The 27,046-nt window shown below is 36.3% G+C and overlaps 1 protein-coding gene across 2 annotated transcripts in view; it reads right to left on the bottom strand.

The window, feature by feature from the left end:
• Positions 1–27,046, bottom strand: part of LOC150100328 (sorting nexin-25-like) — a 350,110-nt gene that overhangs the window by 13,054 nt on the left and 310,010 nt on the right. For both annotated transcript variants that reach the window (XR_016549234.1, XM_090402426.1), the window contains exon 19: positions 13,963–14,103. Coding sequence is in view for 1 of the 2 variants with exons in the window: in XM_090402426.1 (XP_090258552.1) it covers positions 13,963–14,103 (141 nt within the window). In the remaining variant the exon portion in view is untranslated. The remainder of the gene's footprint in view (positions 1–13,962; positions 14,104–27,046) is intronic.

Here is a 27,046-nt window from a genome sequence, read left to right on the forward strand (position 1 = left end):
TTGTTGGTTCTGTTGTCTATTTCCATATTTAATTTTCCATCTTCACTAAAAATCATGCCTGGTCAGTGTTTTTTACCACTGTGCTGTCATCACTGCTTGTTTCATTTAGCAGTTTTTCAAAGTAATTACTCCATACTTCAAGGATATCTTTTTCTCCTGTATTCATGTCAATATCATCTCTAAATCCTTTTACAGCACTCTTTCCTCCATTTCTAAGCTTCTTCAACAACCTCCAAAATATCTTACCACCTTCTTGATATTTATTTTCTATGTTCTTGCCAAAGTCATGACTTTTGTTTAGCTAGTTACACAGTGTTTTTTTACACAGTGTTTCGCTTTCATACATTTGTCTCTGTATTTTCTAAGAGCAAAAGCTGACTTATTTGCCAGGAACTTTTGATATGCTTTCTTCTTTTCCTTCACTTCCTCTTTAACTTCCTGTGTCCAGCATGGAGTTCTGATTTTTCCATCCTTGCAGACAACCTCACCACATGCCTCTCTCTCTCTCTCTCTCTGGCTGAATCAATCAGGGCTTTCTTCAATGCTTGCCACTGAATCTCCAAGGTTTGGTTCCTGTTCTCAAACTCTTTCATTTTTTATTCAATAATCTTTATGTATTTTAGTCTACAGTTCACATCTGAGAGCTACTCAACTTTTATTCGCTTTAAAACTTTCTTACATGTTATTCTTTTCAATATGAAATTCAATTTTATCCTGCTCAAGACTAAATAGTGATCGCTTCAAATTTCAAATCCTCTGTACACTCTGGTGTTCTGCACCGGGGAGAAAACATCACCATCAACAATAACATAGTCCATGAGACTTTTCTTATTCCTTGCCTCTTCTCTCCATGTGAATTTGTGCACATTTTTATGTTGGAACATGATATTAGTAATAACCAGTCCATGTCCTGAGCAGAAATCCAACATAGTATTTGCCATTATTATTAGCTTTGCTCTTTTCTCCAAATTTTCCCAAAATATTTTTGTATGTCTCACAATCATTTCCTACTCTGCTATTTAGATGCCCAACAAGGACCAACTTTTCGTTTTTCATTGTGTCAGTTGCTTTTTCTAAAGCATCAAAAAATTCCTCTACTTCTACCTTAGTAGAACCTTCTGTGGGACCATAGGCACAAATGAGTCTCATTGTCCAATTCCCCATTCTGATATTTGCTCACATCACTCTACTTGAGACTGCCTGCCATTCAAGAAGATTAGCCTCGTATTTTGTGTTGAATACTATGGCTACTCCTTCTTTTCCTTGATTGTCATTGCCTGAATATACATTTTGTATTTATTGCTCAGAAAGAACTCACCAGTTTTTGTCTTTTTTGTTTCAGTCACCCCTATTATGTCGATCTGGTACTTATCTAATTCCTCAGCTAGCTCCATTTCTTTGCCATTCAGGTTTCTTATGTTGATAGTACCGATCTTTAACTCTGGTGATGTTGAGTTGGGGTGTGCTTTCAGATTTGTTCCAGTAGCGGCCTGGTTCCCTGGCAAAAACAACGGGGGCCTTGTTTAACTGGGCGACGCCCCAGCCAGCATTAAATTCTATCATGTTGTACCATCATTTAATATTGTGGTTTAAGCCGATAAGAATACAATTTTTTCGGCTAAATCCCAAATTGCCAACCCATTCTCGTTCGTTCGGTATCCAGTTAGATACCCAACAAGGTGCACCACGAGAAGGTGAGGATTGGACATTAGCTCAGAAGCCCTGGTCGGTTCTCTGCATTCCTTTAAAGGTTATGTGGAGGTCTTCTCTCAGTTATACAGCTTTGACCCTTAAGCACCCCAGTAATAAGCTAAGAATTACATATTTGCATTATGGTATTAATATGACATATTAATTTCATATTAATACCATAATGAGCATAACATGTAAGGTAAGATGGGATGGGATTAGATAGATGTCTGTTATATCTATCAGATGCTTGGTAATTTAGTTATTTTTTTTCGATTAATGGCTGAAGTAACTACGGTCACAAGCCAATGTATTATGCTAAATTGCATGTGTTCTGACTGGTTTGCCTGTTTTGTGGGATGAAAAAAAAAAAATCAGGTTTCTGGGAGGAAATATCCTATCACATCCATATGAGACTGTTTAACTCATCTTCGGTTGAAAACTGTTCTAAACATTCTTCATATCTTAAATAGGATTTGAACCAACATTTTTCCAGTCAGAGGCATCATCATCAATGCCAAATGAGTTACAGTGGCTCTTTATTTAGATGCACAATTATTACTGTTATTGTCAACTTTCTCTATGGAATCAGAGGATTCATTAAAGCATGTTCATTCCCTCAGCATGCCTATTATACTTAAATTCATTCATTATCAATGTCTGTATTGTTCTCTCTTTTTTCTAGTCATGCATTCCAGTGTCATCCACCACCTATATACAAAACATCTATTACTCAATTTGTCTCTGAATAAAAGAACAGCACGAAAGTAGTAGTCTCAGCAATTAGAGACCCCCCCCCCCCCAGTCTGCTCTGACTTTCTTTACTTTTTTTTCCTACCTTTTCTTTCTAAAATTTAAATGAAATTTAATCTGTACTCAGTAGTCTTTATATATTAATGGTCAAGAACTAATACAATGGTGCAACCCCCCCCCCAATTTTTGCCATTGTATTTAATTTTGCTTAAAAGACATTTTGAACTTCTTTTTTTTTTTTTGTTATATATCTAGATTCTGTGTGTTTTCTAAATCTTGTAGTGTAGTTTCAGCAATCCAGCTCTCTCACTCTCTCTCTCTCTCTCTCCAAAGTATAAAATTTTAATTGTGTTATGACATTTGACAAACATAAGTTCACTGAGTTTGCAAATTATTTTTGTTTGCATTTTGAGTTGAAGTTAAAAATAGTGTCCAGTAAAATCTAATATAATTAGTATAGGATTATATTCTCATTTTTGTTTCACTGTGGAAAAATTAAGTAAAGAGGATGTAATCTAATGATCACATTAGTTAGATAGTGAGCATGTAATGGTGACCAGAGAGAGAGAGAGAGAGAGATACAGCTAATGTAAAAGTGGAGGTGAGGTTGTCAGTTGTGAGAAAGAGGGAGTTAGTTTGAATAGGTATTAATTTAAGAATGACCAAAGCAAGTTTATGTTGAGGATTGTTATTTAGAAGAAAGAATTTCATTATCTTAGATATACAGTGTGTGTGTGTGTGTGAAAAAAGTGCATTTTTTGCACACTGTTTTATGTGTTTTTAACACTGGTTAACACTTTGAGGATCCATCCCAGTTATCAAAAGTTATCATGTAGCTAAATTTAGTGAACAATTATTGAACTCTGTCTAAGGAAATATTCTGCTATGTAATTTGTACAGCTTGAATTGCTAGTTGCATCCTTCTGCTAACAGATGGCAGTTCATTAATTAATATCAGTGACAGACAGTGCATAAGATTTATATCCAGCAATAATAGTGGAAACATGGTATACTAAGTCAAATGTGAGTAACAGAAAAAACTGGCCACAGAATGTAGGCATGATATACCTGTCTCACAGCCTTACTGCTTTCACATATGAAGAATTAACTGTTACTCCTCTCTCTCTCTCTCTCCTGTTTACTAAGAGCAGAAATAAAAATATGTAAAATTAATTTATTTTATTAGTGAGCTGCTTATATCACAAAACAATGGCAACTTGTCTTTTGGTGAAATGGAAATGTTTCTCTCTCTTTTGTATCATGATCATGCATTCTACGTTCATCCATTTTATGGTTGCAATAGCTTTTGCATGTAATATGAAACTATGTAAATGATGTACATAAGCTTATTTAGTTGTTTTACTTTATAGAACTGAAAGTTAACAGCTTTTAGTTGTTTACTATTCCATCTATACTAGTGTTTGAATTAAATATCTCCAGGCAATTTCCAAAATATGACTAATGCAATAGCATTTGTGTTATTTTAGAAATATTTCATTTCCTCATATGCCAAAGCAGTAAGGCTATGAGACAGGTATATTATTCCTGTGTTCTGCAGTCAGTTTTTTCATTTCTGGAATTCAAATAATAATACCTCTAGAAAATTTAGCATTATTGGATCATTGGAATAGGATTAAGAGATTTATTATTAAGAGAGACCTCCAGGGAGTAAGGTACTCATCGAGGGAGGTCACACACAACATCTAACGGCAATCCATTTCAATCATGCACCATTCTGTTAAAGAAAAAATCTAGATCTCACCCCCCCCCCCCACCCTCTTAGTGCCATTCATTTTCAGCTTCCAAGGATGTCCTCTTGTCCTTTTACCATCTTCCATAATATAAAATATTCCATCAACTGAAGTCTTGTATGACCCTTTCAGAAGTTTGTAAGTCTCAATCATATCCCTCTTTCTCCTGTTTTTTTGTGTCTGCAGTCTACAAATTCTCAATCTGTATTCAACATAATCAGTATTCCACAATCCTGATATAATTTTTAACACTCTCCTTTGCACTCTGTCCACTGTATCAAAATCACAATGGAAAACCAGGAGACTAGACCTGTGCACAATACCAAGTGAGGTCTTATCAAAGGCCTTCTAAAAAGGCAAAATTACATCCTTATTTTCCTAATCCTTGTGTAATGGGATTACCGTACAGTCTTTCCTGTTCTGAGACTTAAATTATATAGCCTGGTCAAAGGAAGAGCCAGTTCAGCTGAACACTCTTTTAGTACTCACACTGATATCCCATCAGTCCCTACTGCTGAATTTTTATTCAGTTTGTGCAACAGTTCTAATACCTCCTCCTCATATACCTGAGTTTTTTCATTCAGCGAAGAAGTAGCAGTGAACTCAATGTTGCATACACCAGGTTGATAGCTTTTAGCAAAATGTTGATATCCTCTCAGGACACTGGTAAAGTACAGTAAATTCCAGCTGCAAGGGACCTGGTATACACCAGGTAGGTCTAGGCAAGTGGTTGGAGCAGATAAGGGATGCCAATTTTCTGTATGGTCTGTAACAGGAGGTCAAGTCGTGTTTTTTTAAGATTTTGGTAATTTTTTTCTGAGGTGCCTCGGATGTAGGGAATGGTGATGGATTTAAAGTAATCCTTGTTGTGGGGGGGGGGGGTTGTGGTTTGTAGGTTTCAATATCTTTTTGTTTTTGGATTTTTTTTGGGGGGGCGGAGGGAGATAGCCATTAGCTGAGAAAGTGTTGAGGATTTGATTTTGTTCAGTGTTTAGGGCCATGTCGTTAGAACAGATTAGTTTAGCCCTGTTTAGCACCTCGGAAAAAATTACCAAAATCTTAAAAAAACATGACGACCTCCTGTTGGTCATGTCATGTTTCTGGAATCAGCCTCAGCCCAACGGCCAAGAACACCTACTTTGCACTATCAGGACTTTTAGGAAACAATAGCTTCATCATTTCATTCTCAGTTACTGTGTTGTAGTGCCTATGTGCACGTGCCTTTTTTGTAAGTTCGAAGATGGCAATGTGATGTTGCCGAAATATCGGAAATATTTATTAAAGTGTAATTTAATTTATATTTTTATCTACGTTGTCTATTCCTTAAGTGATTTAGTAATGCATAACAAACATATCAGCCTGTCTACAAGAATCACCATCATCCACGGAGATGCGATCATCTCCGTGGATGACGGTAAAATGAATCATCAATACGGTAAAATGAAGTTGTCTAGACAATTAAATCGTCTAACTTTCCTAAAATGCTGCAGGGATAATCAGGTAATCCTGAATTGTGTAAAATTCAAGCACTGTGTTAGATCTTGAATGGGGACTCTTTCAACAAAAAGTCATTCATTCAAAATTTAACAAGAAACAAAAATTCTGAGCTAGAAATGTTTGCACTATTAGTTAAGTAAGAAAAATATAAAAGAAAACCTGTTACAATTACCTTAGAAAGAAGTAAAGTCGAGGAGAAAATTGTATGTCAAAATAGCATTATATTGTTAAAATTATTGATGTCTAAATTATACTGTATAAGAATGTAAATCTAAGTGCAAACAAAGGTTCAAAGGTTGCTAGCTAACTGCCTACGATGACGTCACGGCGCAACGGAAGCGTTCATGGAAGGCGAGCCGAACTCGTGTTCGGCAAAACGAGCGCTCTTCAAGGAGCAGAAGTGTGATGCAATCGCGTAGGGGCGAATAGGAGAGCACAGTGAGAGATCCTCCATTATGAAAAGAGGGCGCTAAAAAGGAGAATAAAAAGTGTGTTCACTCGGGTTTGACCCCTCCCCCCTGTTTTTTCTGTTCCTGTTTTCTCGTGTGGACAAGCAGCAGAGTGTGTTGACCGATCGACGGCGCCGGAAGTATTCTCCTTCCCAGTTGCTAGCTGAAGGAGTTGGGCATGCTATACGTGAGCTGACAACAGACACCAACTAGGGCCATTGGTAAAAGTTTACTGATGTGAAACAGTGGAATAAGTTCCTCAAAAAGGACGGCCGAGATGATGATATCGATCCAGTAGACGAGCGTATATGCGGCAAAGTGCAAGGAATGGCGATTTGTGTTGATCAGCAAAATCTCCATGTGGACGTGACTCGATAAAGCAGAAAGGCATCTGACAACAAAGGACGGGCGAAAAGAAGCGCGATATCCTCTGGACACTGGTAAAGTACAGTAAATTCCTTATTCTTGTAACGATTAGTATTGGGGGCAAAGAGAGAAGAACAGATTTCTAATTTGAGAAGAAAGAGAACTTTTAAGTGACTTTTGTGCTCAGTAACGCGTTAATTTAATTATATTGGACTAGTAGTCTGAAAGCCTGAGCGTATGCAACACTTAGTTGAATGTAAACTGATCTTTGTTAGCAAGTTTTACTTAGAATTCTGAATTACTATTTCATGATAAATATGTGCTTACTTAATCTATAGGTGTAAAATTAGAGTGTTTAGATAATTAATTAATGAACATTATAGCTCAGCTAGTGAATTAGAATTCTGATATGACATACCTTGATATGTAAAAGTTTATTGTATGAATTTCTGTTAATTAATAAACATGTTTTTTCTATGTAAGTCTGAGTTTGTCTGAGCATGAGATTGAAATTATCACTCACTAAAGTTTGAACCTGTGAATAAGGGGAAATTAAAGAAAGTTTAGAAAGTTTAGGCCATGACTGAAATGTTGAAGTTTCTATAGGCACTTAATTCTTTAATAAGATTAGGTAATACTTAAACTCTGGGAAAGTTTCTTTGTACAAGAATTCTTCTGTACTAGGACTCTGGCTGGCGCAGCTAAAATAAATAAATTTTGTCAAAGTTCCGAATAGAGAAGCAGCCCTGAGAGATAAGTTAGAGATTTCAGGCTTAATTAGTACGATAAGGATTTAAGATAGAACATAAAGAACAACACAACAAATATAACAACCGTTTTGTTTCACAAAAAGCTCTCCGTATCTACAACCATGTCAGCTACGCTATGCTTCGGGAACAAATCGCCGCCACACGGTTTCTCTTAGCAGACATTAACAAAGCTATTCGTGCTTTTGAAGAAGAGCTTTGGTCAATTTTACATGACATCTCGTGTACCGGTGCAGACAAAGAATTTGAAAAAATACGAGGTCGACAGATGAAAAAATTCGAAAAATTAAAAAAGAACTTGACCGTCAATCCAAAACTTCCTACCAACACCGTAATCAACCTTTCTTCAGTCACCCTGAAGCCTGAAGCACTCAACGCGCTTTCACGTGGCCACAACTTCGCCGTTGCTCTCAGAAAAATACCTAGTGAGGATATTATGATCCAGATCGAACACAGAATCTGCCGCCTTCTAAATCAAATCACCAACACCAAAAACCAACATATCCAACAAGGAATATAAAGCTCTGCAGGAAATGAGGAATAATAAAGAAATAGTTATCACCAAAGCGGATAAGGGAAATGCAACTGTAGTACTTAACCAAAAGGACTACACAGGTAAGCTTAATGCTCTTCTATTAGATTGGGCTACTTACCTCCCTATCGAATACAATCCCACCAACTCACAAATTAGAAAACTTCACAAGCTCCTTAAGAAAGTCACGTCTTGGCCTGGAGAAGTTACCAACAGACTAAAGCCGTTTAACTCTATACCCCCCCCCCCTCATATTCATGGACTCCCAAAAATGCATAAACAAAATGTGCCATTATGTCCCATAGTGGATGGCATTGATTCCCCCCCCCCCCCCACATACAAATTAGCTAAACATTTGGCCAAAGTGCTCACACACTATACTGGCAACACACCATCACACATAAAAAACTCAGCCCACTTCAAAGCTAGCATAGAAAACCTTACACTCCAACATACTGACATAATGGCCAGCTTTGACGTCTCCTCCTTATTCACATATCCCACTCAAGGAAACTTTAGAGCTAATCCAAGCTAAATTTTCTCCCAATATCTCAGCCCTATTTCAGTTCACAATGAACTCAGGCTATTTTGTTTGGCAGGGAAAATTCTACAAACAAACAGAGGAGACAGCCATGGGTTCACCTCTCTCCCCACCCTTGGCCAATTTCTTTATGGAGACCTTTGAAGAAAAAGCCTTAGCCTCTACCCCACAAAAACCAACCATATGGCTTCGCTACATTGATGATGTGTTCGCTATTTGGCCACATGGCTCTGATACGCTCCTCCTCTCCTTCTTAACACACTTAAACAACCAACACCCCAGAATCAAGTTCGCCCTGGAAAAAGAGGAAAACAACAGCCTCCCTTTCCTAGATACACTAGTCACCTACCAGCCTGATGGAACCTTGGTTTTCTCAGTTTATAGAAAACCCACCCATACAGGCAGGTACATTCACCAACAATCCCCCCCCCCCTCCACAATAATATGGAGTGGTGAAAACACTATACAACAGAGCTAAACTAATCTGTTCTAATGACATGGCCCTAAACATTGAACTAAATCACATCCTCAACACTTTCTCAGCCAATGGCTACCCTCCCCCCCCCAAAAAAAAAATATTGAAACCTACAAACCACAACACCCCCCCTCCACAACAAGAATTACTCTAAATCCATTACCATTCCCTACATCCGAGGCACCTCGGAAAAAATTACCAAAATCTTAAAAAAACATGACCTGACCTCCTGTTACAGACCATACAGAAAATTGGCATCCCTTATCCGCTCCACTAAAGACCAACCACTTCTCCTAGACCTACCTGGTATATACCAGGTCCCTTGCAGCTGTAAACTGTCTTACTCTGGCCAAACAGGCAGGACAGCGAATATCAGAATTTCGGAACACAAGGACTACATCTGTTTTCACAAGTACAGCCATTCTGGTCTTGCAGACCATGCTCTGGATACACGCCACAGAATACGGTGGAAGAAAGCTACAGTAATACACCGTAGCAAATACAAATTCGAAAGACTATTTATGGAATCAGCCTCAGCCCTAAGAAACTCTCCAAACCTCAACAAATTTGGTTGTATGAGACTGCCCCAAATTTGGGAGGCTTACATCAGCAGACCTTCAGCCGAACGGCCAAGAACATCTAATTAACCTACTAGGGGGCACCATCAGGACTTTTAGGAGAACAATAGCTTCAACACTTCATTCTCAGTTACTGTAGTGCCTACATGCACGTGCCTTTATTGTAAGTTCCTTTTGAAGATGGCAACGTGACATTACCAAAATATCAGAAATATTTATTAAAGTAATTTAATTTATATTCTTATCTACGTTGTCTATTCGTTAAGTGATTTGGTAATGCATAACCAACGTATAAGCTTGTCTACAAGAATCACCATCCTTAAGCATACGGTATTCCTTCCACATCCATTGACTCCTATCCTACTTATTCTTTGAAGTCTCGGGACACATTCTGATATTGCATCATTTAAGTATTTTTAAAATGCTTGCCATGAACTGTCAATATTATTTCCATCCAGCAATGGATACCATTGCACAGAACTCTGTATACTCCTCAGTTGGTCATAATTTCCTACTTCAGCATATAATCTTTCCGGAAATGAACATTGTATCAATGTATAAACTTAGTCACTTTCCAAGTGAGTAACGTATGATCGCTGTCACCAACTGGAGGCAGAATAGTTACGTCTTTAACTGAAACACCCTCTGACACTATAATCAAATCTCTTTGGCCTCAAGTTCTGTCTGTCACATGCTTCTTGAAGTTATCTCACAACAGGCGAATAATTCAGTTTCATTCTTCATATGAGATTTTACTGCTATCCAATCAATGTTTGAATAATTGAAGTCCCCCATTATAGTTACTCTTTTTGCACTCATTGTCTCTATTGATGCATTTCTTCATCACTAGCAAATGATCCATCAGGTCTGTAACAACACTCCACTATGTATTTGATGTTGTTAGGTTTTCCACCTCATACCAGATGGCTTCAAACTCACTGCCACATGAAAAACTTACTAGTAGTTTAACTAGATGCATTTCTTCATCACTAGCAACTGATCCACCAGGTCTGTAACAACACTCCACTATGTATTTGATGTTGTTAGATTTTCCACACCTCATACCAGATGGCTTCAAACTTACTGCCACAAGAAGGTCTCAATACTAACTAGATTCAAGTCATCTGATATCATCAGTAGCACACCCTCTCCTCTCCTGTCTATCCTTCCTAAAAATACTGTACCCTTTACACTCAATACCAGTTAGTATGTCTGATTGTGACAGCTAGGTCTCACTAATGACTACAATATGAGGTCACAATCAAGGCAACAAACTCTACCCCTTTGTTTCTGATACTCCTGGAATTTGTGTATAGATATAATAATCTACCTGGTTGTTCTTTTGTATACTATTGTCCGTTATCTGTGTGACAGTCAGAAACTTGCAGATCTCTGTTCTTCTCTAGTGCCTTATATATGTAGAATCTTTGCACATGCTTGATAGGTCCGAATGGAATGAACACAATCAAAATCTTTCTCTCTTTGTAATAATTTCCACGATAATGCCCATTCCTGTCATTAACACAGTTACATAACATTGTCCTCTTACATATTCTCACCATTGTTCCCATTATAATTTCTTTTCCCCGACTCTCTGTGTTAGGTCTCATAGCAGTTCTTAGTTTTTCAAGACACATTCAAGTGTAGATAGCAAACACATTCAAGTGTAGGCCATCCCCTCTCATACAAATCTTATCTTGTACAAGATTTGTGAGCCTAAGCATCAAATTGTTTGCCATCATAGACTTCTTCATAATTTATTTTTTATCATATTGAGGTAATATATTTACAATTTTCATTTTCTCACTCTTCACCTTCGCTTCTTTCAACAACTCTTTCATATCCTCTCTCATACTGATCTTATTGCTAGTTAATTCATTAGTACCTACTACAATTATGATCTTGTTTATGTTTCTTTTCTGTTTTTCAATTGTATAGGCTATGTTTTTCATTTTTGCTCTGAGAAAACTTGAAGTTATAACCTGCTCATCAACAGTATGTTTTATGATAGTGTCACCATACTAAATAATATCCTTCATTTTACAATCTCCATTACTTATCTGATTTTCTTTATTTACTAACTGCTTTGTTGTTTCTTACTCCGCTGTGTAATTTTCTTTTCATTCCTATGTTCATTCAACCACTGCTTGACTTTCTGTAATTCCTGTGTTGTCTCTCTAATAACCTGCTTTAACTTTGCTATTTTGGAGGTTAATTCATTTTTAATAACCTCCTCAATATTTTCAGTATCCTCCTTAGTGGAGCAAGCCTTCTTATTCTCAACTTCGCTACTCTTCTTAGCATTATGTTTCTTGTGAATTTTCGGTGCCATTTTAAAACTAAATTTTGAATTTACTATTTTTAGCTAATTAATTGAAGCAGCTGTGGACATATTTTATATAAATTTGTGTACCCTTAAACTAATTTGCATGGCTATGAGAATACAAATCAGATTTCTTAGAGAAAATATACAGACGCTTTCACCTAAATTGGTGAATGGGTCCTACCCTCACACAGATCTATTTATGAAATTCTCCTCAGAGAAGGGATTTGAGTACAGGTGTTTTTATTTCAAAATCTCATACACAAATACAGAATTTTCATTAATCCTTTAACCGTTACATGCATGCTGAGCATATTCATTGAATATGCTTAGCATTATATACTCACAGCGTTAGTTTCTTTAGCATTACTAACGCTGTGAGTGCATTTCCATAATTCATTGGTAGCATTACTAATGCTCTGAGCACATTTCTGTAAACTTTTTCTGTTTTATAATCATTATAACAGCACTAGATGAATTTATGATTTAGTTTTCTTGCTTATACATACAGGGCGATTGGTCCCTGTGAGAAAAGAAATTTGTTTACTTTGCTAGAAATGAAAGTATGTTGAAAGACGCACGTGGCGTAAAAAAAATGGCTTCGACATCGGGTTTGCAGAAGTGCAGGACATCTGCCACATTGTTTATGTGGCAGATGCTCTGCTATGCAGTTCATTGCTGCTACAATCTTTAAGAGTTTTTCTCATTGTTTTTGCTAGAAAGACAGCAATGAAATGAAGGTGTTTTTAGCACTATTACTGCTTCAAAGCATAGTTCAGAAATCAGAAATAAAATAGTATTGGTCTAAAAAAAGGATGATCAAGATACCATTTTTTTCAGAAGTGATGTCTAAATGTAGGTATTCCTTAATAATGAAATTTTTACACTTTGCCAACAAAGATTCTGATTATCCCAAACCAAAGCTAAAAAAAAATAGGCTTTTTTTTTAACTCTCTCAAAAAAGAAGTTCCAGGAAGTTTATACACCATAACAAGATATTTGTGTGAATGAAAGCCTTATTTTACACAAAGGCCAATTTGGTCAGAAACAGTGCATGCTGCTGAAACACTCTTGTTTTGGTTTGAAATGCTTGGAACTTTGTGAATCATCCAGCGGCTATGTATATGAACTGATAATTTGTGCAGGTAAAGGCACTCAGGTATGCAGTTTATTGCCTAATGCCGCTTTTGGTACATGAATTGTTTACCTTAGCTTTTCTGCTGAACTACATTACCTTAGATAATTGTTTCAACAGTTCCGAGCTCGCAGACCACTTAGTTACCAAAAAACTGATGTTTATGGGACTGCAAAGATGTACTGAAAATAAAATACCTGAAGAACTCAACTTGAAGAAAGGAGAAATTTGTGTCTTTCAACATGGAAAGATTGTTGCCATGAAATGGAAAAACTAGAAAGATGTAACTATGGTGAGCACCATCTATGGGAACAAAATGGAGGAAGTAGAGACAAGGAGAGGAATAGTGAAAAAACCAGCTGTGGTATTACAGTACAACAACACCATGGGAGGTGTTGATCATTTAGACTGGCTTTCATATTATCTTGCTACATGGAACAAACAGAGATACTATGTAAAAATATTCAGACACATTTTACATATCTCTGTGTACAATGCTTTTGTACTACACAAAGTTAGGTTGTAAGCGTGATCACATAGCTTTTAGGCTGGATCTCATGACACATTGAAACCTACCACACTCCAAGAGCTAACAAGAAAGTCAGAAGACCAGCTAAAGGAAGGAACCCAATCAGACTGACAGGAACCAGAATATATACCCCTACTACAAAGCAAGCAGAGCCATGAAGAAAATGTGCCATTTGTTGCACAAGATCAGTTTTAGGAAAGAAGGTTTGCAAAGAAATGTGAAGTATGTGGTGGCCTGATTGCCAGGTAGGGTGGTTGTGTGCTTCACCATGCTTCAAAATCTATCATACTATTTGAAACTTCTGAAGAAATGTTACCGCTTGTAGGTTATTATAGTTATTGTTACATGTATAAAAATCATTTATTAGTTAAATATTCTTTTTTTAGTAAAACATTGACATTGTATAAAAACTGTAATAAATACTTTTTATACCCAATTAAACATGAAGTCTTGAAATTCTACAAAAAAAAAAAAAAAACTTGGAGTAAAGTACCTGAAACTGGAACTTAACGATCAAAGGATTAATCAACATTAACAAATTAAGTTAAAATCAAAATGGTAACTACTATTTACTTACCTGTTAATTGTCTTTCCATATGCAAGCTGGACAAAGATAATAAGCGTTCTTCTAAGCCAGTTGACAACACCTTTCAATTCAAATATTTCACCAATTAGTGAATACAGGGGTTCGGCTATAGAATCTTTCTTATCTTCTTTACTGGAAATAAATGAAAAGCCAAAAGAAACATTTATCTAATCTCAATACAGATATAATTATTTTAAAATTAAAACATAATTGGGTTGATTTGGAGATAGACTGAATGAGGAAAGTCATTAATGGCATGCCACATGAATTTTGTATTATCATCATTACTATTTTAATTGTATGTTAATGATAATAGATGGAACTGGAAATATGCAGTTACTTGCAGATGACACCGACCTGGGGAGAACCATGAGGAGTGGAGCAGATGCTGCAGCCTTACAGTTCGATGTTGCTAAGTGTAAGATTTTGAAATTTGAAAGGAAAGGACCTTGCATTTAGGGTACTGTGGTTTAACTTGTACATTAATGATATCAGGTATGACCTGAAGAGGTGATATCCAGATGTTTGCTGATGATGCTAAACTGTGCAAGGCAATAATTAAGGTGATGGAGAGATTTTGTAGAATAATTTAAACATACTGACAGCATATGTAAAGGATAATGGTCAGATTGTATATTACATTACTGAGATCATACTACAAGAAACTGGTGATAGGGATTTGGGGGTGATGGTGAACATGAGGTTCAAATTTAGAGGGCATATTGCAAAAAAGTGGGCAACACAGCTTAAAGGATCACTTGGATGCTGAAGAAAACAAGGTTTCAAGAGACATTAACAAGTAGAGATAAGAAAGTTATTATTCCTCTTTATAAGCCTTTGATACTTCTAAACATTTATTTATTATTATTATTATCCTAAGATCCCCATAGTCAAAGACTCATTGTGGGAGGTCCCTCTGCCATACATACAGCTCATTATACCATGCCTTAAATAAATTCAAATTCTTTGTAGACACCATACTCTTAGACAATGCCTTCTAATCATTCACAAATCTCCATGCAAAAACCCTGCTTCTCACTCCCTTGCTTACACCCTCCTTATACAGTTTCAGAGATGACCTCTTGTTCTCCCCCATTTTATGAAAACCCTCTTCAATGTTAATCTTATAACAACCTCTTACTAATTTGTATGTCTATCATATCACTGCTTTCCTTCTATCCACTAGATTCTGTAAATCTTCTTAACCTTTCTTCATACTTGACACTCCAGAGATTAGAAACTACTCTAGTCAATCACCTCTGGTCCCTATCCAATATTTCTCCATCCTTTAGAAAACCAAGTGAGCAAATCTGTGAACAGCTGTCCATATGTGGCCTAATCAAAGCCTTATACAATGAAACCAGAATCTCCTTACTTATACAAGTCAGTGTCCTCTGCATCATTGCCAGAATTAGTTGTGTTGTCCTAACAATTTTGGCAATGTGTCTTCTAAATTTTAGACCTTATCCACCATCACCCCAAGGCATCTCATTTCCTCCACCTCCAACAATATATCCCCACCAAGAGGTAAATTCTACATCCCATCATTGTTTTACAAATTTTAAAACTTACATTTCACAACACTGAACTGTTATCCCCATTCCTGTGCCCATTAATTCAGCCTACTCTTCTTCTAAGGCCAGAATATCTGCTCTACTCCTCATAGTTCATCCCAACTTTGCATAATCTGCAAACAACTGAATACCCCCATTCAAGTTTTTCCCAATATCATTCACATATAGGTTAAACAGCAATGGCCCTAAAACAGACCCCTGAGGCACACCACTAGTGACTTTCCTCTTCTGGGATATTGCTCCCCTATACACAATTTGTTGACACCTATCAGACAGGCCAATCTTCAATCCAATACATTAATTTAATATCCAACTCTACTTGCTCTAGTTTGAGTATCAACTTATCACGTGGTAATTTACCAAAATCCTTGGTAAAATCTAAGTACACTACTGTGTATCCATCTCCCTTGTCCAATGCAGCTGTTACCTTACTGTAGTAAGTAGATTACTAACACATGACCTCCCTTCAACAAATAAGTGCTGTCCATCAAAGATAATACCACTGTTGTCAACTCAATTCGGATCCTGGTTCTCACTACCCTCTCCAACACTGTAACCACAACATCTGACACACAGGTTGGTGGAATGCCACATGCATTTTGTATTATCATCATTACTATTTTAATTGTATGTTAATGATAATAGATGGAACTGGAAATATGGAGTGGAAAGAAGACAGTCCTGTCTTCTTACCACTCCACTGGAGCTTGACCTAATGTAAGACTCATATTAAACAAATATACCAAGGCAGATGTCACCTCCCTGGCACATTCCTTTAAAATACATCATGATATATCATCAACTCCCCAGTTTATTAATATCTAGTTTACTGAAATCCACATATACCTCTTGTCCATTTACAGTTCCTTCTCCTCCCCATCCACTACTCTCAAACTCTGCATATGTCACATTCACAAGACTGAAAGACCTTTATAAACTACTCATTAAATATCTCAGCTATATACTCTGCAGCAGTTTCCAATCAATGTCATCCTACCAATTTTTTTTTTTTTTTTTGCTGGCTATATATCAAAAGACCTCCCTAGATTTTTTTTTTGTGGCTTCTTTAGCTAACTGTTGCTTATACTACACTTATGCTATCTTTACCATCCTAATCACCCTCCTTGCCTGTTCTTTGTACTCATTATAGAATTATACCACTCATGTTATGTTGCTTGTATAATGCCTTTTTTATCTCTGTATTGCATGCTTAATCTCTCTCTTCATGTATTCATTTCACACCTACCTTCTTCAAAACTTCTGGCCCTTTGAATACATTTAGACATTGCTTCTATTATTGGGTTGTTGCAAATGAAATGGCTGATTTTAAGGACGAATGAAAAAGAAGAGAATAAAAAGAAGAAGAATACCTGTTTAATCAAAGTAACCTTCAGCAGTATCAATGCATTGTTGCCAATGTGTGGCAAGGTCATTTATACCACATTTGTAAAAATCAGTGTCTCTGGAAGTCATTAAGTCCTCCACTGCCTGATAAATTGATGCGTCATTGGTAAAGCATTTCTTGGACAAAAAATGGTTCAAGTGCCGGAAAAAATGGTAATCTGTTGGGGAAATGTCAGGAGAGTATGGAGGATGAGGCACAATTTTGTATCCCAAATTGTTGATTTGCTGTATGGTTGACACTGCCGTATGTGGTTGGGCGTTATCGTGAAGCAATAGGACTCCATAATAAATTTAGTTTAATCCTTTATCCAAGTGTGTGCAAACAAAGTTTGCGCCTGAAAGTATCTTCAGGACTGGGGTAAAGTGGTGCAACTCCTTGCAAAGGTGGAGCAAGCTACCAACACTCCTATCTTAGTATCTCCCATAATGCAAAACACATCTCCTTGTGGATATGTATAATGTTATGCATTAAGGGAAGGGCCACTACCCAGACTAGTTTCAACCTTTATTGAGGTCTCTTCAGTGGGAGCTAGGCCCAAGTGGAGATACCAGGCACAAGCATTAGCAAGGTCATCTCCTCCTATAGGAGCTGCCAAACGGTGTGCCACCACCTTTTTACTCCATGTCTATTCACAAGTGCTGGTTGCTTAAGTCCTTCCTGGAGCGTCTTTCACTCCCAACCACCGCGACGAACGTGTACGATTGTCATAGAATATCCACTTCTCATCCACAGTCACAATTTGTTGCACTCCTATCTCAGTATCTCCCATAATGCAAAACACATCTCCTCGTGGATATGTATAATGTTATGCATTAAGGGAAGGGCCACTACCCAGACTAGTTTCAACCTTTATTGAGGTCTCTTCAGTGGGAGCTAGGCCCAAGTGGAGATACCAGGCAGAAGCATTGGCCCTTCCTCCGTTTGGCATCTCCTCCTATAGGAGCTGCCAAACGGTGTGCCACCTTTTTACTCCATGTCTATTCAAAAGTGCTGGTTGCTTAAGGCACAATTTGTCATGCATTTGCCGCATATCTGTACAATATCAAGCTACATTTATCGTTTCACATTGTGGAAGGAATAAGTAGTGAATAACACCAGCAGAAGACCACCATACAGTAAACATCTTCATTGGATGCAGAGGTGCCCTTCCTCTGGAGTCCTTCCTGGAGTGTCTTTCACTCCCAACCACTGCGACGAACGTGTACGATTGTCATAGAATGTCCACCTCTCATCCACAGTCACAATTTGTTGCAGGAACCTTTCTTCTTTACTTCTTAAGAGAGAAGAGCACACTTCCAAATGCCGTGCTTTGTTTTCATCAGTGAGTTCGTGAGGCACCCACTTGTCGAGCTTCCTTACTTTTCCTTTTATTGCCAAGTGCTGTGAAACAGTTGAGAAGTGTACATTTAGTGTCTGGGCGATCTCTTGTACAGTTTGTTGTGGATCTGATTCGATTAAATCCTTTAATTCATTCAAATCAATGGAAGAAGGACGATGGCCACGGGGTTCGTTTTGTAGCCTCAAATCTCCTGAGCAAAATTTTGCAAACCAACGGCAAGTGGATCTCTCATTAGTTGTTCCTCCACTGAATGCTTTATTGATGTTTTTTTACTGTAGCCACTGCAGAATTTCCCAATTTGAACCCGTAAAGGTATGGCAACCTTAATTGACTGAGTTCCATGATTGGCTTGATGTCGGTGGTATTCAATGTTTAATGCTCATTGAACGAAACAAATACTACAATTGCATCACCCTCGTGTGATGTTGTCACATGACAAAAAATTTGCATATACCTCAGTGCTCGCTTTCTTCAGCAACCAGTAGAAACCTGACAGTCATTCAACAGCCATTTCATTTGCAACAACCTAATAGATAGTTCTTAAATAGCACCAAAGAAGCACTGATCTCCTTTCCACCTTATATTTTCTTTTAGGCTTGCACGGTGATCCGAATGCATTTTTGGAAATTATGGAGACAACTACCGTGTTTGAATAAAAACTTTAGTTTACTATTACTAAAATTTTACAATTCGACGTTTCGACCTTTATGTTGAGGTCATCTTCTGGAGCGTACAAATATACACAGGAAACAAGCTATACTACAATCATACTGGTTCGTTAAAGACACTGACTAACCGCTACCACAATTGTTGGCCTGACCTCTGGTGGGGAAAAATTGTAAAATTTTAGTAATAGTAAACTAAAGTTTTTATTCAAACACGGTAGTTGTCTCCATAATTTCCAAACATGCATTTCCACCTTATAATCACCAGCTTTGTAGTACCACATATACCCTTTCTTCACCGAAATCTTCACATGGCTGGCAACTATGCAGGTAATCACTTCATGGTCACTCTTACTAACTGGAGGGAGATTTGACACCTCATTTATAATGACATCCTCTGATGAAATGATCAAATTCAAGACCTGCAATCCTTGCATGTCTCTTTTACATACTATCTGAGGTAATTCTCATTTGCTTATGCATTTCATAGTCATCACTAACCTGCATGTTGCCAGGACTATAGCAATATCTAAGTATTTCATTCTATTCATCTCTATCTCACACACTATTTTCTCTTTGCACCTCTACCTGATATGGACAAACTCCTTTTTTTTTATTTTTTTTTAAATCATCAATAGCACTTCACCTCCCTTTTTTCTTTTTCTATCTTTATGATAAACATCTTACTCTTTCATCTCTATTCCTGTCAGGATGTTATCTCCTCATCCAACCATGTCTCACTTATTTCAACAATTTTTGGATGAACGATATCAATCAAGGCAACTATTTCGTTTCCCTTGTTTCTCATACTTCTAGCATTCACATACAGACATAACAGGTCGTTTCTGGATCTATAACAAGTTTAACTGGCATATACTTATTAGATGTGGGTTTTCCATGTCTTCCTTGAGCCATTCCTCTCTCTCTCATTACCAATCCTGGTATCCTCTTCTAACCCAACTGTTCCTCTTACATCCCAGCCATTCCATTCCTGCTTCTCTATTTACACTTTTTCACACTCTTTGAGCACTGACTTTTCTCATGTTGCATTCCCCTGTCCACTCTGAGTGTCCATATTTTCCTGTTTATCTTGCACACTTGTTCTCTCATTCTCTATACTCATTTTCTTACTCTCCTTTCCAGCAGAAGTCTCTCAAAATGCTCACACCAAAACCATTCAAATGTAGTCCATTGCTTTTATACAGTTCAATTCTTTCTTCATACTCATGTCACACATTAACAAATTGCACTCCTTTATCTTCACATATTTCTGCTAACTTATCATTCATAATCCTTGCTCCCTACCTCATCTCATCAGTCTTATACCTGGGCAACACACTGACTACCGATATTCAGTCTTACATTCTCCTTGTTCCCAGTCATTCTCCCATCACCCACCACCACTATTATTACTACCACCATGCCTTTTTGCTTGCTTACTCTTCATATCTAATATCTCAATCATTCTATTTATTTTACCTTCTGGAAAACAAACCTTGTGCATTTCTTGTTCACTATACTCTAATAATCAAATCCCTGTACATCACTTGTGAGTCTTTTGTTACCTCTTTTCATTCTTCATGCTTGCTAATTTTCTTTTCTAATCTTCATGCTTGCTGTGCAAGCTCATTAATTGAGAAAGAAGTAATATTTATTTGTTAATAAATGAATGCATTTATAAGCATTCCATTTAGGCTTTTATTTTTGTAGACAGAAGACGTTTTAAGCTTGCGAGGCAATAATTGAGCTTTGCTTTGTGTATCGAAGGCCGACGCTGGTCAAGCTACCTTGGCTCGGTTGTGGGAGCATCCAGGTCCTCACTTCAGCACTGTGATTTCATGCGAGCACAGACATTTCCACTCTCTCCACGTCATCTCACCCTGTTGCTTAAACACGGGCCATACGCAGTGAAAGTAGCTCTAGCCAGTGAGCTTCAGCCAGCCTTTACAAGTGTGCATGTTGCTTGGGAAAATTAAGTTACAACCAACTTTTTATGATGATGTTATTGACCAGTTCATAAAGAAGAATTGTAGAGTAGAATTTGTATTCAAATAGCTAAATTGAAAAAGATAGAATATCATTTGTAAAATAAATGTTGTATTTGTATGATTAAATGTACATAAATTTCTAAATACAGGTAATGCATACTCATATAACGCGGTACTTATACAACGTGGTTTCGATATAAAGCGGTCTACAAATTGTAGTAACCCTTTATCTTTTCATATGTTTTTCATCGTGCGACTTAAAAATCAAATTTTATCTTCGTTAAATTTGTGTCTGCCTGTATCCTGCATGTAATTATAAGTAGCGAATTTATATTAGGGGAAATACCCTTTAGCATGCATGTACCTCAATTGTTTACCGTATAAAACGTTTATTGTTGAAAAATTGTCCTTGTTTCTGCCAGGAAAGTGCATTAAAAATCATAACTGTGTTCATCTCAAGCTGAGCACTTTATTTTCTGGTGAGTTACATACAATATGTAATGCTTGCTTTCTTGTGTAAAAAATTATTTTTATAGTAATGGCCACAAACTGCAATGAAAGGGAAAAACCAACATTGAAAACAAAATTAATTTCTCTCGAAGAAAAATATTCAAAATCTTGGATCGGTTGAAAAATGGAGAAAAACCAGGAGTTTTTGCAGGGACTTTGAATTTAAATAAATCAACAATTCGAACAATCAAACAAAATGAACATAAAATTCGAGAAAGTGTTTATTGCCGAGTCAATAAGTGCTCGTGTACGTGATATTCTAATGGCAAAATGGAGAAATCTCTAATTATTTCGATAGAAGATTGCACCTCAAAAGAAAATTCCTATGGATGGAAATCTTATTAAACAAAAAAACTCTCAAAGTTTATAAACATTTATAGTGCAGACCAGGTGTTCGATGCGGATGAATCCAGGTTATATTGGAAAAAGTGCAAAAACGCACTTATATTTCGAAAAATGAAAGATCAGCTCCTGGATTCAAAGTTTCCAAAGATAGAATTACTCTACCGTTTTGTAGTAATGCATAAGGTGATTACATGACAAAACCAGTGTTTATTAACCAATCCTCAAATCCTCGTGCTATGAAAGATTAAAATATGCACTATTTTATTTTGCCTAAAACATTTATGCATTATGTGCAATGAAGTTTAAGTACAATTTGTAATTTTTATACTTTTATACTATGTATTTGTTTCATGTTTTCTTTACTTACATGAATTACCTAAATTAAATAAAAATATATTTTTTGTTGGATATGTCATTGTTGTTTATATAATTTAAAAAAAAAAAACGATTTCAGAACATAACCCTACTTTTTCTATGTGATCTGAGACTCGCATAACATGATTTATATAACGTGGCATTTCTGCGGAACCTAACATCTGCATTATACGAGGATTACCTGTACATAGTTTTAATGGTCAGTAATTCATTATTCTGCTAATCAGACTCAATCACACCTCTCATTCCCTGAATGATAACAAGAGCAAGTATAAATTTCAAGACCAGCATTCGCCCCTGCCTCTTTTATACTAACAACATTCGTTTTAGTCTTCTTTACTCTTTTACACACACACACACATGTCTGCATGGTTAGCCGAGTGGCTATGCACTTCACAACCATATGCCTGGGAAAAGAGTGTCATTGAGCTTAAGATCTTTCTCAGACAGAGCTAAGTCAGCCAGTCTTGGGTGTGGACTACAGGGTTTTTCTTCCCAGTTTATCTGGGGTTTTTCCTCCTGCAAGCAAACTGGTCTTGAGAACATAATTCTTCTACAGACATAGGATACACTGGGAGGCATAGGGCCAACCACCTTATCTTCGTATAACGGTTGTGGTTATAAGGAATAGAGACTCTCACACGTAAAGGTAAACGAGGGAAAGATTAAGAAATATATATACATATATATATAGGCAGGCAATATACATACATACATGTCTGTGTGGTTGGCTCAGTGGCTATGCACTTCGCAACCATATGCCTGGAAAAAGAGTGTCTTGGGTTTGATTCCCGTCACTGAGCTTAGGATCTTTCTCAGACGGAGCTAAGTTAGCCAATCTTGGGACGTGGACTGTAAGGTTTTTCTCCCCAGTTTATCTGGGATTTTTCCTCCTGCAAGCAGGCAATCTGGCCTTGAGAACATAATTCTTCTACAGACATAGGATACACTGAGAGGCATAAGGCCAGCCACCTTATCCTCATATAACGGCTATGTTATATGTAAAGGTAAACGAGGGAAAGATTAAGAAAGAAATGTATATATATATGTACAATTCTCTTCATTTCAATCCACATCAGCTTCATCTCTTACATCATTCTTACCAACTCAGCCTTGCATCCTTTTTTCATTATTATTCAGTCTTGCTACTTCATCATCAGTCACACAAGCTTGTTTGCTGTCAACCCTACTGTAAATTGTACTGTTTTTTAATGTCCATATCACTCACTTTTCTTCACTATCAGTTTCACACGCTTTCTTAGTATCTGCACTGGCCGAGTGGTTAGTGTATCTGCTCTCCAGCCAAGAGGCTGCAGGTTTGAATCCCGCCATGGGCTTGGATGTTTCTGATTGTCTGTGGAAATACTAGTGGTGGCAGTGGTAGATGGTGTTGGTGTAGTTGCGGTCAGTTGGTGGAGACAGAGTTGTAGAGCAGGTGTCCTCCCTCGATGAGTCTTTGGACTCTCTGGAGTTGTCTAATAATAATAATAATAATAATAATAATCTTCCTCCAAAACAGTCATTTTAGTTACAATACCATGTTCTCTATTCTGATTTATACAAGACTCGTGATCCATCAGAATAATGCACTCCTGCACACCCACATTTGCTTCTTTCTCTTATGAAAGCTCTCCACATAACACATCTGTAGCATCTTCCCATGCATACATAGTACATTCACGGCACCATACCATTCTTGAAAAATCCACACTATTTATTTGTGTTTTATGCAAGCAACAACCTACCTTTCACTGCCATTTTGTACCCAAGTGATAACATGAAGCAGTGAATTTAAGGTAATACTGCTTAAGAATTTATTCAAACACTGTGTTTTACGCTCATCTATCACATGGTAACACTGAAACTAAATATTAGACAATATCAGCTCACAATAAATATAAAATCTATTTATCTTGTCATAACATAGATGATGACCAATCACTCATACCCCTCACATTTATATTACCGTATATTCCGCCGTATAAGTCGACTTTTCAGATTGAAAAAAAGTACTAAATTTTTTAGGTCGACTTATACGCTGGGTCAAAAATTGATTGCTTTCCAAGAAAAAACTAGTACGTATTTAACAGAGTAATATATTACTCTGTTAAATATATTAACAATATACAAAATGTAAATAAGTAAAAATATTTCAACTTATATCAAATTTATTTACAGAAAAAATTATTTATTTACAAAAGAAAATAGGTAGGTTACTACATAATTAAAATTTTAATTTTCACCATCTGAATGTATGAAAAGTTCATTGTACTCTGGTTCTGTAATTTCTTACAGTATATCGTCATATAAATTGTAATAGTTTTCTCCATCAGATTTAGCAATAATTTCGTCATCATTGTAAACAAAATCATCTTCCGAGCCATATAATTTGTTAGATATAGCACATTTTTTAAAAGATTTTATTACTGTATCTGGTTTTATTTCATCCCATGCTTTCGCTACCCATTCACACATAGTTACCACAGACGCATGTCGCATTTGTCCTCCTTTTGTGTAACTTTTCTCTCCTTGCATCCACGCATTCCACTGTTTTTGTAAACTATCTTTAAATGGCTTGTTTATACAAACATTTACGACTTCAGTTAACCCACTTGGAATCACTGACATATTGGTATTATTCTCTCTTAATAAAGATTTTGTGCTCTCCGTTAAATGGGATTTGAACATGTCCCACATTAAAAGACTGTTTGGCTAGTAAATATCATTTTAAGTAAATTTTACTTAAAAACTGTCATAATTTTTATTTTTAAAGAAATTTTTCAAGTCGACTTATACGACGAGTATACTATAAAAACTCAATATACTCAAAAAATTCCAATATCGACTTATACGCCAGGTCAACTTGTATGCTGGAATATACGGTATATGTGTCTACATCTAAATTACTATGCACATATTTGTTGACCTAGTTTTATGGGGATGAGGAAATGGAATAAATAAATTAGATCTGTCTGTACTATCATATGCTGCTCTAAAATCTATGAAGAGATGGTGTGTTTCAATTCCAAATTCATTGCATTCTTCAAGTATTTGGCATATAATGTAAATCTGGTCATTTCTAGATCTTCCTTGGTGGAATCCATATTAATAATCAACAATAACATTTTCATGTTCACCAGTGATTCCTCTCTAATTAGAGCAGATCATTACATCACTTTTCTTATGGACAGAGCATATGATGCTCAGATTCCACTCATCTGGGATTGTTTCATTAATCCAGATTTTGGTAATAAGTTAAAACAACTACTTGAAATGTTCTATACCTGCATTTTTAATTAATTCAGCTTATATCATTATCATTATTGTTTTATTGTTCTTACGTTTTGTAATAGCTGCTTCCATTTTAGCAATTATTGGTATTATTTCAACTGCAAAATCTTCTGTTTGGCTCTCTGAAATGGAAATGAGCTTGTTTCAAACCAGAACATTGTTTCTGTTCTGGTTTCACCATGGAAACTTATTGCCTTATTTAAAGCTACAATGAGAAACACCCATTGCTAGATTAAAATTCAGAACATGTTGACTGATTCAATACATATAAAAAAATAGTGTCTGACAAGGGGATACCTTAGCTCACTTATTGTTTAATATAGTACTTGGAAAGGATTTCAGAAATGCTGGTATTAATACAAGGGGGACTATTTTCTACAAGCAATACAAATTCTGGCATATGTAGATGATATCAATATTATAGGAAGGACACAAAACACGACAAAAACTTTTATGAGTTTAGAAAAGGCGGCAAAGTAAACGCATCTGCAGATCAACCAAGAAAAAACAAAATATATGCCAGTAACTAGAAAATATATAGTAAAGTAATGAGAAGTTTTTTTTGTTTAATTGCCATGAGGGAGGCAGTAAATAGGATCCTTTTCTGTTTATGGCACATTAGATGGTTTTTATTGCTAGCAATTCAGAAACAACGTAATTTGGATTCATTTTCTTGGAAATTGAAAATGGTGATCTTTTTGATTTCAAGGATATGTTCTTATTGTATTGCATGCAAGGATATTTACAATATAACAGGTGTTGTATCCTGAATAGCACTTAAACTTTTAAACTAAATTATAGCATAATATCATGTCAGGAGTTACTGTGGTTTATGCTTTAGTAAATTTTGTAGTTTGATGTTAGTGGTGAAAACAATTCTGTAATATGAATATTCATTTCAGCTTTATAAATGTTTTGGATATATAAGAATTTTAAAGCTATATGTGATGTTGAAGAAGAAGAAAAAGAAGGTATGTGATTTTGGACTGAGTGAATAGTGTAGTTGAAGATCTCTTAAGATGAATAATTTCTTGGTGTTAAGCGGTAACAGAAGATGAATATTTGTAGATGTTAATGACTTGTGTTAATATGACAGATTTTTTGAAAGAGTAAGGGTGATGATAGGAGGTGAAATGCAAACATTTCCAATGTTTGTAGAAGTTTATGGTTTTCTTTTCTTTATATGTATGTGATTTTGGATGAATAAGAAATTATTCATCTTAAGAGATCTTCAACTACACTGAGTGAATAGTGTAGTTGAAGATCTCTTAAGATGAAAATTTCTTGGTGTTAAGCGGTAACAGAAGATGAATATTTGTAGGTGTTAATGACTTGTGTTAATATGACAGATTTTTTGAAAGAGTAAGGGTGATGATAGGAGGTGAAATGCAAACATTTCCAATGTTTGTAGAAGTTTATGGTTTTCTTTTCTTTATATATAAAGGTGTAGCAAACTTTAATTCGAGGCTAAAGGTGTTGAAAGAATGAACTAATACTAACTGTTCTTTGGCATTTGTATTACCAATGCACAGAACATCATCCACATATCTACTATAACGAGAGATGCCAATTGATAGAAAGGG

Source organism: Typopeltis vanoorti, chromosome 13 (assembly GCF_054136105.1).
Source record: "Typopeltis vanoorti isolate ZY-2024b chromosome 13, IOZ_Tvanoo_1.0, whole genome shotgun sequence".
Taxonomy (NCBI): domain Eukaryota; kingdom Metazoa; phylum Arthropoda; class Arachnida; order Uropygi; family Thelyphonidae; genus Typopeltis; species Typopeltis vanoorti.